Below are 13,718 nucleotides of genomic sequence, written 5' to 3' on the forward strand. Positions count from 1 at the left end.
GTATCAAATCATATTCACCAAACAAAATCACTAATGAAACCATTTTAAATTTTGCTCAAAAAAAAAGAAACCATTTTAAATATGATAACATTAAGATCTTGTTTTAAAACTGTCTTATTATATAATTAACTTTAATTCCTATAGCATTTTAGAGACAATTTGAGAGAAACTGAAACAAAGCCTTCTTTTTGAAAATACATTTGCATTTACTCATATTATTAAATCCCACACACGTTTCCTGCGCTGTCTTCGAAATTCGACATTTTCTGGAAAAAAAAAGAAGATAAAAAAACCAAAAAGACAAGAAAATACAAACAGTCAACGAAGATTTTGTATTGGTTGATTTAAATATTCAATATTCACTTTTTTTTCCAAACTCAAAACTCTAATTTACATCTGGGATTCGAACATTCCTCCATTTCCTCCAATCACAGGACGAAAAAAGTAAAACATTCTTCTCCGGCGAGAACCAATGGATGCGCCGACGGAGAAATTCGTGGCCTTAGAGGCTGATGAAACGACGTCGATGAGAGGCTGCGGACTCGCTAATCTGACGTGGGTCGGCGTAGACAAGGAGGAGCTTCGCCAGAGGCTGATGATGCCTGAGTACATCCGTCTCGCCATGCGCGACTGTATCAAACGCAAAGATACCACCGCCATTCCCGACCATTTGCTTCTTCCCGGTGGCGCCGTCGCCGATATGGCTCCCCACGCGCCGATGGTTGTCTTCATCAACCCCAAAAGTGGTGGTCGTCATGGTCCTGTGCTTAAAGAGAGGCTTCAACAGTTGATGAGCGAAGAGCAGGTTTTGCTTTGGTTTTTATTAAGAAAAAAAACAAGAAAAAAAAATGAAGCTTTTTCTGTTGGGTTTGAAGAGTTTAATGTTCTGTCTGATCAGATTTTTTTTTTTTTTTAAGGTTAGGTAGGGAAAGTTAATTTTGAAATCTATCTTATATCTACTTTATGGACTGGTTCAGTGTGCAATAGAGATGAGTTTAGTGTTCTGTCTTCATATGATATATATATATATATATATATATATTTTATCAATTGTTGAAAGTATTAGATTCTTTGAGTTATGTACTCACGCTTAGTTGATGTTTGGATGTAGTGTTTAGGTAGGGAAAGTTGAATTTTTTGTTTGTTTGTTTGTTGTTGGAATGATGAGTTGACTTTAAAGATGGCTCTATTCTGTAAAACAGGTGTTTGATCTCACGGAAGTGAAGCCTAATGAGTTTGTTCGATATGGCTTGGCGTGTTTGGAGAAAGTGGCAGGGGAAGGAGATGAATGTGCTAAAGAATGCAGAGCAAGGTTGAGGGTTATGGTGAGTAGTAGTACTACAAGCAATGTTTATCCAATAGCATTTGAGTGTGAAATGGAGTTTGGTTTTTGGTAGGTTGCAGGAGGAGATGGTACAGTTGGTTGGGTTCTTGGATGTCTTGGAGAGCTTAACAAAGATGGAACGTTACCAATCCCTCCTGTTGGCGTGATCCCTCTCGGTACAGGCAATGACCTCTCTAGGAGTTTTGGTTGGGTGAGAGTTGAATCTTTCTTCTCTCTTTGTGTTGTCTTCTTATGCATTTCATTTGAAGATTCTTTGTCTTCTCTTCAGGGTGGTTCGTTCCCTTTTGCTTGGAGAATTGCTGTTAAAAGAACGCTCCATCGTGCAAGTATGGGTCCAGTTGCTCGACTAGATAGGTAAAAAAAAAACAAGATTAGCTTATTTGTCTAGTTGTACACATTTGTTTGTTCACTTCTCTTGTTTATGTGTGTTGTTGCAGCTGGAAGATTCTAGTGTCAATGCCATCTGGAGAAGTGGTGAATCCTCCTTATTCCTTAAAACCAGCCGCGGAAAACGAACTTGATCAGGTTTTGGCTCTATTCCCTTTTGCTTGGTTCTTCTCATCAACATCATGTGTTAATTGAGCTTTCTTGTTGTTTTCAGGGCTTGGACGTGGGAGTAGATGCGCCTCTAGTGGCAAAGTCCTATGAAGGAGTGTTCTACAATTACTTAAGCATAGGTATGGATGCTCAAGTTGCATATGGCTTCCATCATCTTCGCAACACTAAACCATATCTTGCTCAAGGCCCTATCTCCAACAAGGTCTTTGTTTCTCTATTATCCTCAGCCAAACTTTTGAATCACAAAAAAAAAAACATTAACCGACGCAAGTGTTTTGCTGTTGCAGCTTATTTATTCAGGATTTAGTTGCACTCAGGGTTGGTTTTGCACCCCGTTTGCCAGTGATCCAGGCTTAAGGTTTCGCTATGTTCAAGTTTAAATCTCTGCCTAGCTTCTTGTTTGTGTTACTGAAACTATTTGAAATTTGCAGGGGACTTAGGAACATATTGAAGATTCACATCAAGAAGGTTTACTGCTCTGAGTGGGAAGAGATAGCAGTTCCCAAAAAGTAAAAAGAAACAGCTTTGGGTACATGGTTTCTTACAACCTATGATCCTAATGCTTTAACTTGATGCATGGACTTATCTTGTAGTGTGAGATCAGTTGTGGCATTGAATCTTGAAAGCTATGGAAGTGGAAGTCATCCATGGGGTAATCTAAAACCGGACTATCTAGAGAAGGTAATTCTTTCTTCCAATGATTTCATTTCATCATATCATTGAACTCAAATCTCTAACATTAACCCTTTTTTTTTTGCTATAGAGAGGATTTGTGGAGGCTCATTGTGATGATGGTTTGATAGAGATCTTTGCTTTCAAGCATGGATGGCATGCGTCATTTGTCATGACTGAGCTCATCTCAGCCAAGCACATAGCTCAGGTAACTTTTAAAAACACACATATATATTTATATACCTTTGTTTTGTACTAACAAGATTCCCTTTTTGGTGATCTATTTAAGGCTGCTGCAGTCAGATTTGAGCTAAGAGGAGGTGACTGGAAAGATGCCTTCTTGCAAATGGATGGAGAGCCATGGAAGCAACCAATGAGCACTGATTACTCAACGTTTGTGGAGATTAAAAAAGTTCCTTTTCAATCTCTAATGATAAATGGTGTGTGATTGCTATTGGAAGATGCATTCTTTGTAGAGAAAGCTAATTGTTTTTGTATTTGGATAGGTAGCTGCTCTGCTTATTGTTATTGTTAGTTCTGTAAATCTTTGTGATGTGACAAGTAAAGTTTGTGGGACTTATAAGATATGAGCTAAAATCTTTTGGTAAGTTTCAATGCTTTCTCCTTTCGTTGTTTATTTTTGAGCTTTCAACACAACCTCTTTAAATCAAAATCGGCATTTTATCGCTATTGACTTGAAGGATACATTTGAGATTTTGAACAAATCGTTTGGAGATACTGGTGTCATTGGTGCGGCATCTATTGAAGTTTTCAGAGCATCCTTTATGTGACATTGAAGAGCTCTTATAATAAAGAAATGGTAATTACCACCTACAAATGCAAAGATATATAAGACCATTAACATCAAAAATGAAAAAGGCCATAGAGATTGGGTCTTACAGTGACATGGATCTTGGTATTTGTATGAACCAATGCTCTCAACTAAAGACTTAGTCTGAGTGAGGCATTCAAGAATGGAATTTAGGTAGCAATTGGATCCTTAATTCTCAAGTTCAGCACCCTTTGAATGTCAAAATTGTAATTTCACATTCTCAAGTCTAGCACCCTGAATAATTGTAGTTTGAGAACTCACCGGTGAACAATACATGTACAAAATTACTTCTTCTACAATATACAGTAAAATATAGATGTTTGCATTATCTTTCATGTTGAACCTCATCCTTTCTCAAGAGTTTCCAAAACCTTGAGTGATTGTTTCAATTGCAAGATCGACCAGCTCAAGGACTCATTTGATCGGCTTAGTCTTATGGTTGATCGACTTACCGGCTTAACATCAGCCCGACGAACCTCGGTTCGGCTCGAAGGCCCATCAAGCACGGGCCTTTAGGGTGAATGAGTCCTAGGGCGAACAAAGCTATAAAAAGACGAGAGAGGGGAAAGAGAAGGAAATCCGCAAACAGACACTAAACACTGACGGCAAGGTTTAGGGTTTACGACCAATTGAACCTTTTTGTACTCTCGTCAGCGCTTTCAACAGAGCTCCGACCTTGTTACTTTTCCTTAATCTCCTTCTAATCATGTTTATTATCACATACTGATCAATAAAACGTCTTTGAAAAATCCACAATTGAGTTTAGTTTCTTTTCAATCGACCTAAACAAACTCAGATTCAACAAAAGCCATGCTATTGTTTCATACCAAATTTAGAGGTAGTAAGGGCATCTGAATATATTCCAAATATGGGGGAAGAGTTATGCACGTACATAATAGGTTATTAGCAAGAGCGAGCTGACTCCAGAATATTGAGTGTCAACTGTCAAGCAACTGTTGGAGCTATGGGAAAAATCAAATCCATATTTCATATTTTCTGCTTTCAGAAGAGGTAGACATTTCTCTTCGATTTCAGCTGAAAACATTTTGGTTGCTTTGAATTTCTTTAACATCGATTGTTTATCTTTGATTAAACGAACTTTGTGGCGTTCTTATAAATTGAGCCAAGTACATTACCCTTAAATGACTTTTATTTCCAAGCACATGAAAAGGAAAACGATCGTAGATCTTAAAATGTGTTTATTTTTTTAAATCTTAAAATGTTATATTTGGCATTCCTCTGTAAAAACGACCAAAAGTAAAACGATAACTATGTAATAACATTTCTTGACTGCCAAATAATCTATATTATTATTTGAGAAGTGAATTTGATTACTTATCATTTTTTCTATTGTTTTAGTTAATTTGCTTACTTGTCATCTTTTCCATGATTTTAAGATAAATCATTAGTTTAAGTAATATTATTATTTAAAACTTTATTTTATTATATATATATATATATATATATCTAAAATAATAATATTTAAGATAATTAATAAATATTATTCTACCGATATAATATAGAGAAATTATCTAAAATAGTTATTTTTAATTTATTTTCACGCAAATAGCACTCAAAGAAAATGACCAAAAAATATTTTTATTAAAAGGTTAAAATACATTTACACCTTAAGGTTAATGTAGACTTAGTTCTAGAGTTAAGAGGTGGGGTATTGAGGATATGGTTTCAAATTTAAAAATTAAAAAAATAAATACTAAGAATTTCAAAATAAAAAGTGTTATTTTGGTCATTTTCCTCCTTGAGTGCTATTTTGTGACAAAAACTTAAAAAAAAAACTATTTGTGAGAATTGTCTATATATATACGATTATTTTAAATATATACATTTTATTATATAATTATCATTATATTTAGGAAAATTAATTAGTAAATAGATATTAACAATTGGTATTAAAAATATCTATCGATAATATTATAAACACGTTTATCTTATATTTATTTTTTGATTTTTTAAACACTAATATATATAAATATGCTAATATGTTTTAATTAATTGACTTCTTCGGTTTATTCGGTTGAATTGGTAAATATACTAAACCATATTCATATACTATGGTTTCTTTAAAATAAAATCCATTCGGTTTATTCGGTACTACCATCCTAATTATTATTTTTATTTTGGTTTAGTTTTGTTTAAATGGTCCGGGTTTACCGGATTGAATAATACCCCAGGCTATTGATATTTTTTTGATGTTTTATGGGTTGTGATTGTTTATATTCTTTTTAGTGCCATTGGAATTTTTTTTTTGGTCCAAATACAATAAGTGTTTAATATGAATATCCATTTTTTAATACATTGATTATCAATATGATCCAAAATCTACATTTCATAAATAAATTGTGAAACAAAATAACATAATTTAATACATTTATTATCAATATGAATATCCATTTTTTATAACTTATATTATTATTTTTAAATTTGTATCTAATTAAATAATTTTTAAATAAAATAAACAGTAGAGTTAAAATTGTTATATATTTAATAGAACCACACATAATACGAAGTAATGCCAACAATTACTGACAAACAAAACAAAATAGTCTCAAGGGCACTTGTGGCGACCACCGTGGGTGGTGAGGCTGGCGTAGCACTTGCACTTGTCGTAGTTTCCGTACGTGCCTGGTGGCACACAGTTGCACCTGGCGCAGCAAGTCCCGCACGCTCTGTGACAAAGGTTCGGTCTACTTGAGAGCCTGCACCGTGCTATACACGCACTTCCACAATCTACAAAAATAAACGTTAGTCTTAATATAAAACTTACATGTATACTATGTATGTCAGTATGTGTGCACATATAAGCTAATATAATTACCAATCTTACTGCCGTAAGGCCCGTAACCATTCTTTTTGTTTGAGACTTCCTGAGTGGATATTTGGAAAAGGATAAATAAAGGATTGTATGCTTAGTTAAATAAATAGATATGTACACATATATACATTGTGTATTTTCCATGAGAAATACGTACCACGTCTGCCTCGACGAGTTGGAGAACAAGAAAAGATATAAGAAGAGAAGCAATAAAAGCTTTTGAAATTGCCATAACTCTCTAAGGAGATGATTATAGTATGATTAGAGATAACTCAAAGAAGATAATGTGTGTTTGAGTTGTGTCTAATGAGAACTTGGAGGCCTTCAATTTATAGAACGAGAATCCAGTAGAATAAAAAGGAATGAAATTAGAGGAATTGAATATGAAGAAAAATGAAATAATTTCATTCCATTTATACATAATCAAAATTGTAATGAAATAATCTTCTTTGAATTTTGTTGACTTTTATGTGGAATTGATTGAATGAGCATGACATATATTTTGATCAAAAAAAGAAAAGATCGCATTACATATTATTTCATTTCAAAGTATTATTTAAGTGTATCTATTTATATATTTAAGATTATTAATTAAATATATTAAATTAACAATAGATATTAACAAATTTTACTGATAATATCGTAATTAAGTTAATTTTATATTTAGTTTATGATTTTAATGGTTAATATTATAATCATGTGTTCTTATTCTTATAATCATGATATTTGGGATTATTAATTAAAAATTATATACTAAACATAGATATTAATTTTTTATAAAATAAATATTAAAATGAAAATATGTCGTATATATATATGTTAGTCCACACAAGGTGCGAAACATCAACTGGTAATATTATATATGAGAAATTTTCTAAGATTTTTTTTAGTTTATTTTCATAAAAATAACATTAGAGGAAGAAAATGAACAAAAAAGTTTTATTAAAAGGTAAAAATACATTTATACCATAGGATTAACTAATATAGATTTACGGTTTAGAGTTAAGAGGTAGAATTAAGAGTTGGAGTTTAGAGGATATGGTTTCAATTTTTTTTTCTAAATATTAAAATGTCAAAATAATAAGGATTATTTTGGTCTTTTTTTGTCTTTAAAGGCTATTCTTTTAAATGACTATTTAAAAGAATTGCCCATTATATATTCGTGGTTACTCTTTTTTCTTCACTTCTCTGACTTCGCCAAAGCCGATTTCTTGAATGTGGTCGTCGTGATCACATTATATCCGGCCTCGATGCTCAGCTTCACGATCTCCGACGTTTTGTCCACTTTCATAGTTTTCAGATGTTTATTTTCCTCAACTGTATTTGTTTTGATCGTTGGAGACATGCTGCTTCTAGACAAAATCAACAATAGCAGATATGAGAAATAAAGACACTAAGAAGAGAAATACGTCGACACAGGGAGAGGAGAGAACTCACAGGCTGAGCAAAACGGAAAGGCGCGACGGTCTTCCCATGCAAATAGCCGCAGAGAATATCGCCAGAGCGAGCACTCACGGAGGTGGCGGCCGAGCTGAGCATATCTGGAGAAGATTAATGGAAGAAGCAGGCTTAGGTTTAGGAATTATATTTTTAACCGCCCAAAAAAAAAGATTAAAACCCAACATTAGGTATCCACAGAAAATAAGAATTAAAGCCCACTTCTTGATGACTTGACACTTTGATTGGTCCTGATTATTTTGACCATGTGGATAGCCTTAGGAAGCTTAAAAATAGCTTCTTTTATATAGTGGGATTAATAATTATTATAGATAATAGAATATTTTTATAGGAATATGATATCATTAGATCAATTTCTATAAATTGCTTTCTATTCATTATTTTATGTAATATATAAATATAAAAAGAATTGATCAAATACTATTACACTTTCTATAAATAAAGAAATCTATGGACCTAATCTTCTATATTGCAGTTAGATCTTATATTCATGTAATCTATATTATAAACCCATGTTGAATCTTATCCCTGGTGATATGATGGTGTGTTTTGTACTTTTGCATTATATAATCGTGTAACAAATGTGAAATAATTAGTCTTTGTATACAAACTCCAAAGTATCAATTTTTATATTCTCAACTAGAATAAAGCATGTGCTAAAAATACATACACTAGCCGCCGGCCCAACATTGTCGGCCAATAAACGAACAACAAAGTGGCGGCAATTCAAGCCTACGGTGGTCACGCCCGCACCAGATATTTATCTTAATTTACTACAACCAGTCAAAGTAGTCGACTAATCACATACCAAGACAAGTGCTAGAAGTAAATTAATTAAGACAGAACATTGGTGTTCCATAAAAAAAAAAAGACAGAACATAACTTCTTTTGATTTTCTCTCTCTCTATCCAAACCAAACACCATTCTGAGGTATTCTTTTTGGTCTCTCTCTCTCCATCAAATCGAATAAAAGTTTCTAGATTGGTGAAGTGTCTTTACTTTAGCTTGTCTCGTTCTTACAGATCTTCTAGCTTTAGGGAGAAAAGATGCAGACAAGATATATGGAGAGGACTAATAGTATGAGAGAAAAGAGAAAGCTTGAGGAAGATGATGATAACAATAATCAGCAGCAGCAGCAGCCTGAGCGTAAAAGACCCGCTCTTGCAAGGTAATCTATGCTGATACTTGTCTTAGTTTCAAACCCTTTTAGTTTGTGTTGTGTTCTGAGTTCAGATTCTCGCTTTTCAAATCTACAATTGATTGATTATTTGTGTGAAGCAGAAAGTGTTGTTTTAGATGTTTTGATTATTGAATTTGAGAAAGCTTGTGTATGTTCTTTGCAGTGTAATTGTGGAAGCCCTGAAGATGGATAGCTTACAAAGACTTTGCTCGTCTTTGGAACCTATTCTTCGCAGAGTGGTAAGCGAAGAGGTGGAGAGGGCATTGGCGAAACTAGGCCCCGCAAGACTTAGTAGTGAAAGGTCCTCTCCCAAACGAATAGAAGGCATCGGTGGAAGGAACTTGCAGCTGCAGTTCAGGTCTAGACTCTCTGTTCCTCTCTTCACCGGAGGCAAGATAGAAGGGGAGCAAGGCGCTGCCATCCACGTTGTACTGTTAGACGCCACAACGGGACATGTATTAACAGTAGGACCAGAAGCTTCTGCTAAGCTTGATGTCGTTGTGCTTGACGGTGATTTCAACAGTGAAGACGATGAAGGCTGGACTGAAGAAGAGTTCGAAAGCCATTTGGTGAAAGAGCGTCAAGGAAAGAGGCCGCTCTTGACCGGGGACGTGCAGGTGACGTTGAAAGAAGGCGTGGGGACGTTAGGAGAGCTTATCTTTACGGATAACTCGAGTTGGATAAGGTGCAGAAAGTTCAGGCTGGGGTTAAAGGTCTCTTCTGGTTACTGTGAGGGGTTGCGTGTGCGCGAGGCGAAGACTGAAGCTTTCACCGTCAAGGACCATCGTGGAGAGTGTAAGTTCTTCCTTTCATTTGAGTCACATTGAAAACATTTTTTTGTTACTCTCTTATTAGGCCTGGGCATTTGGGTACCTCTTCCTACCGTATGGGTACAATGAGTATCGGTTTTTTCGGGTTTTGAAAATGGTCCTATTCGGATATTAAAAAAAACAGGCTGGGTTCGAGTCTGATCCTTCTGGATCCGGGTGGGTTTGGGTTTTAGCCAAAGTAACTAAACTACTCAAATTCGGGTATTTTATATCTAAACTACTTAAACTTATCTAAAAGTAACTAAAAAACCAAAAATACTCGATATTTGGTTTGAACGGGTTACAATGTTTTTTCTTCTGAAAGTAACCATAGATAATTAGATACAATGTTATTTGGGTGTTTTGTATCCAAAACATTTATTTTTATCTATTAATACCCGAAATAACTAATATTTGATTTATAATTTTAATTTTAGATATTAGTATAATTATACATTAGGGATTCTAATGGTTATTTTCTACAGTGTACAAGAAACATTATCCACCTGCTTTGGATGATGAAGTCTGGAGGCTGGAGAAGATCGGTAAAGACGGAGCTTTCCATAAGAAGCTGAACAAAGCAGGAATCTACAACGTTAAAGAGTTTCTACGTCTTATGGTGAAAGACTCTCAGAAACTAAGGACTGTAAGTGCACCATCTCCACTATCCATTGTATCTTATCAAGATGGTGAAAGTTTCTTTCTTACTCTCGAGTTTTTTTTTTTAATCAGATTCTTGGGAGTGGAATGTCGAACAGGATGTGGGAGACACTTGCAGAACATTCCAAAACATGTGTCTTGAGTGAAATGCTTTACGTCTACTATCCTGAGGACTCAGTTGGTGTTGTTTTCAACAATATCTATGAGTTTAGTGGTCTTATTTCAGGGAAGCAGTACTATCCTGCGGATTCTCTTTCTGACAACCAAAAGGTTTGTCCTTCTTATAGATATACACTTGTTTCTTCTCTCTTACTTGGTAAATAGTAAACTGTTGATGTATTATATGCATGGTTCTAAAAATCGTCTAGGTGGCAGCACCGCCTAGACCACAAATAGGTCCTAACCGAAACAATTTTCTTAAAATCCGATTCAAACCGGTTTAAACTATTCTAAATCTGTTTAAACTGTTCTAAATCGATCAAAATTAGGTTAATTTTGAAAATTAAGTAATAATGTTAGTATAAATCCAAAATTTTGTTTAGTTTATTTTGTTATATATATTTAATTTTGATAATTAATCAAAACATTTTTATAATCAAACCCAAAAGCTAAAATATCTTATGTAAATGTAAAATATATTGAAGATAAATAAAAACTTTGTTAACGCCTAATCCTCGCTTGGATCCCGAATAATCCGTCAAGTCGCTAATTCTTTATAGAGCGCCTAGTTACAACCTAAATAATTCTTAAACATTGATTATATGTATAGGGTTATGTTGATGCATTGGTGAAGAAAGCATATGAAAACTGGGATCAAGTTGTTGAGTATGACAGCAAGTCACTGATGAACTTCAACCAAGTTAACAAGACAGCTGAGATAGATTACTCAATGCCAGTTTCTGTTCCAAGCCAACCTTCTACATCATATTCAGACATAACCGGTGAAGGTGAGTTGATCTTAAAATCCATTTTCTTTTTGTTGTGAATCCGAATTAACAGCCATTCTTTGGGTTTTACAGCATCAGTGTACAATCAGATTCCGGCTTCAAGCTTCCAAGCTCAGTCTGATACTACCTCTTACATGCACTATGGAAACGCTTCATTTGCACCTCAAGACCAGCTAGTTAGCAACACTCATGAGTCACAAGGCATGATGAATAGCAACGGTGGTGGGAGATTAGCACTAGGTCCACCGTCAGGTTCCCAAAACAACCACTTGGTGCAGCCTCATACTGAGATGAACCCGTTTAATGATTGGTCAAACAGAGGAGGTGATGGGTTTTTATCAGAGGAAGAGATAAGGGCTAGAAGTAACGAAATGCTTGAGAACGATGATATGCAGCAGCTGTTGAGACTCTTTAGCATGAATGGTGGTGGTGGTGGTGGTGGCCCTCAAACTCCGATGAACATGGGGGAAGATGGGTTTGGGTTTCACTCTTTTGGTCAGTCTTCGTTGGGTGATTATGAAGAAGAGCGTTCACAGTCGGGTAAGCCTGTTGTTGGATGGCTAAAGATCAAAGCAGCTATGAGATGGGGCTTCTTCATCAGGAGGAAAGCTGCTCAGAGACGTGCGCAGATTGTTGAACTCGAGGAGGACGAGTAGGAATCAAGAACTAAAGGGTTTGTTAAAGAGTTTCCCAGAAGAAGAAGGAAGCCTTTTGTGGTGGTTTCTTCTTCTTCTTGTGGAGCTTCATTTGTATAGTGTAAGCTTTCTTCTTCTACTCTTCTACTTGCTTGTGCTTTATATGTAATCTCTACTTTGACCAGTTTATTTTCAAGAAACTATAAAAAACCTGTTGTTGTAATTTTATTTTCTCAGTTGTGTGTTATTTGTGCTACTTGTGATTTGTTTTTTTCTTGGGAAGATTAATGAGAGACTGAACTCTAATTTCCGCAGAGAATAGTTATAATAGATACATCAATGAGGAGGCTCTTAACTTTTCTACAAAAAAAAATAGTTCACTTATATAGATCAGGTCATGACCTATAAAAATAATCATATGATATCTTCTATTTCCTTTCAAGGAACTCATTAAGAGTGATAACAAAGCTTCAAGATCAGATCGATTGTTAGGTTGAGCTCTACTAATGACTGCATCAAGATAACACCATTATGATAAGCTATGGTCTGGTCTTTTCTAATCCTTTAAAACCATATAGTTAAAATATTAAGCTTAATAAAGGTAACCAACTTTACACATTTCTTTTAATTAAACAAGCTTAATATTCAGCGAAGCTTCTTTGCTTTGCTGAATGATCATTACATTGTTGTTGTAATTGTTATGAATCTGAGGAAACCAAATGGAGAAGAACGTGGAAGATTTGAAGATTCTGGCTGAGCAGTGGTTCTATCAAGGAGTCGAATTTGCTCAACATATACCAAAGAATCAGCTTTATGCTGCTGTTGGTGCTCTGTTACTAACTACCATCTTCTTATTCTCTCGTAAGTAGTGGACATCACATCTTTCTTCTCTTTCAACTCTGCCGAGAATGTAGATCTAAACAATGTACCCAAAAGTCTTTTCTAAATCTCTTTTAAGGTTTCTTGGTACCTAATATGCTTGTTAGCAGATTGAGTTTTTTCTTATATCATTTCTACATTACCAAATAATGATATTCACATTCTTATAAAAACACACAATCAGCTTTTTATTCTTTACTAAGCGTTTTTCTTTTGTACATAAAAATAATTAAGAACAATAATTAAAAACAGAAGACAATAGCTATTCAGAATATATTATCGAGAATATATTACCTCCAGGGAGGAACAGAATATATTTCCAAGATAATTTTTGAATACTATATTGTATTGACAGCGTTTACGACAACCATGGCAGATGGGTCGGCTGAGACGGTTGTTAGGGATGATCTCAACTTTGCGTCCGTAGTATGTATATAGCTCATTTCCTTCCTTCAGATAGATGTCATTTCCTAGTACACATTCTGTATGGAATGTGACTCTACACTCACTGCATGTGTAGTATCCTTTCTTCGGATCTGTTGTCTCCTCACACATTTGGCACCAACAAGGACCACTTGCAATTTTCTCATAAGAAAGGGTGAGCATATGCTCATCATGCTCATACTTAACCTTGTAAGGAAGACTGGCACAACGACAGCACAATACAAAGTCACGTTCAATACAATTTAAACTTATACTTTCTGTTATTTCACATGCCGAACATTTTTGAAAAGATTTTCGTTGATAGAATAAGAAGAAAGGATGTGGATGAGATGGATGATCAACCAGTTGTGATAAGGAGGCACATCTTACGTCCAGGTAGTAATTTAAACACCCTTCGCCACACGTGTATCCGAAACCGCAAGAGTAGCGATCGCAAAATCGACAACAAAAATAGCTTCGTCCTTTA

The 13,718-nt window shown here is 34.9% G+C and overlaps 3 protein-coding genes across 4 annotated transcripts; 2 read left to right on the forward strand and 1 right to left on the reverse strand.

The window, feature by feature from the left end:
• The first annotated feature begins 236 nt into the window (after positions 1–236).
• LOC103837919 (diacylglycerol kinase 3) lies at positions 237–3,190 on the forward strand. Of its 2 annotated transcripts, XM_009114311.3 has the most exons (11): positions 237–805; positions 1,203–1,325; positions 1,398–1,535; positions 1,614–1,699; positions 1,783–1,870; positions 1,947–2,105; positions 2,191–2,261; positions 2,335–2,412; positions 2,497–2,584; positions 2,667–2,783; positions 2,865–3,190. In XM_009114311.3, the coding sequence occupies exons 1-11, from the start codon at positions 473–475 to the stop codon at positions 3,021–3,023; spliced, it is 1,440 nt and encodes a 479-aa protein (XP_009112559.2). In that variant the 5' UTR covers positions 237–472; the 3' UTR covers positions 3,024–3,190. The 2 variants fall into 2 exon arrangements, with proteins under 2 accessions (XP_009112559.2, XP_033136643.1); XM_033280752.1 differs by lacking the exons at positions 2,667–2,783; positions 2,865–3,190 and having other exon boundaries at positions 423–805; positions 2,335–2,432.
• Positions 3,191–5,887: 2,697 nt separating this feature from the next.
• Positions 5,888–8,251, reverse strand: LOC103837920 (gibberellin-regulated protein 1). Its single transcript, XM_009114313.3, has 3 exons — positions 6,398–8,251; positions 6,244–6,292; positions 5,888–6,155 (listed from the first exon to the last, which is right to left on the reverse strand). The coding sequence occupies exons 1-3, from the start codon at positions 6,470–6,472 to the stop codon at positions 5,974–5,976; spliced, it is 306 nt and encodes a 101-aa protein (XP_009112561.1). The 5' UTR covers positions 6,473–8,251; the 3' UTR covers positions 5,888–5,973.
• Positions 8,252–8,511: 260 nt separating this feature from the next.
• LOC103837921 (calmodulin-binding protein 60 C) lies at positions 8,512–12,201 on the forward strand. The gene is made up of 7 exons (XM_009114314.3): positions 8,512–8,628; positions 8,721–8,866; positions 9,042–9,673; positions 10,173–10,333; positions 10,420–10,617; positions 11,117–11,294; positions 11,367–12,201. The coding sequence occupies exons 2-7, from the start codon at positions 8,745–8,747 to the stop codon at positions 11,948–11,950; spliced, it is 1,875 nt and encodes a 624-aa protein (XP_009112562.1). The 5' UTR covers positions 8,512–8,628; positions 8,721–8,744; the 3' UTR covers positions 11,951–12,201.
• Positions 12,202–13,718: the final 1,517 nt, after the last annotated feature.

The sequence above is a fragment of the Brassica rapa genome, chromosome A09, assembly GCF_000309985.2.
Source record: "Brassica rapa cultivar Chiifu-401-42 chromosome A09, CAAS_Brap_v3.01, whole genome shotgun sequence".
NCBI classification, from domain to species: domain Eukaryota; kingdom Viridiplantae; phylum Streptophyta; class Magnoliopsida; order Brassicales; family Brassicaceae; genus Brassica; species Brassica rapa.

What these genes read in the sequence shown, in the direction of transcription:
- LOC103837919 (XM_009114311.3), top strand. Translation starts at nt 473, where the DNA reads ATGGATGCGCCGACGGAGAAATTCGTGGCCTTAGAGGCTGATGAAACG. An exon ending in GAGCAAGGTTGAGGGTTATG is followed by an intron (nt 1,326 to 1,397) that starts GTGAGTAGTAGT and finishes GGTTTTTGGTAG; the next exon opens with GTTGCAGGAGGAGATGGTAC. An exon ending in AAGGCCCTATCTCCAACAAG is followed by an intron (nt 2,106 to 2,190) that starts GTCTTTGTTTCT and finishes TTGCTGTTGCAG; the next exon opens with CTTATTTATTCAGGATTTAG.
- LOC103837921 (XM_009114314.3), top strand. Translation starts at nt 8,745, where the DNA reads ATGCAGACAAGATATATGGAGAGGACTAATAGTATGAGAGAAAAGAGA. An exon ending in AAAAGACCCGCTCTTGCAAG is followed by an intron (nt 8,867 to 9,041) that starts GTAATCTATGCT and finishes TGTTCTTTGCAG; the next exon opens with TGTAATTGTGGAAGCCCTGA. An exon ending in CTCTTTCTGACAACCAAAAG is followed by an intron (nt 10,618 to 11,116) that starts GTTTGTCCTTCT and finishes TTATATGTATAG; the next exon opens with GGTTATGTTGATGCATTGGT.
- LOC103837920 (XM_009114313.3), bottom strand. Translation starts at nt 6,472, where the DNA reads ATGGCAATTTCAAAAGCTTTTATTGCTTCTCTTCTTATATCTTTTCTT. An exon ending in AACTCGTCGAGGCAGACGTG is followed by an intron (nt 6,293 to 6,397) that starts GTACGTATTTCT and finishes ATATCCACTCAG; the next exon opens with GAAGTCTCAAACAAAAAGAA. An exon ending in GCCTTACGGCAGTAAGATTG is followed by an intron (nt 6,156 to 6,243) that starts GTAATTATATTA and finishes TTATTTTTGTAG; the next exon opens with ATTGTGGAAGTGCGTGTATA.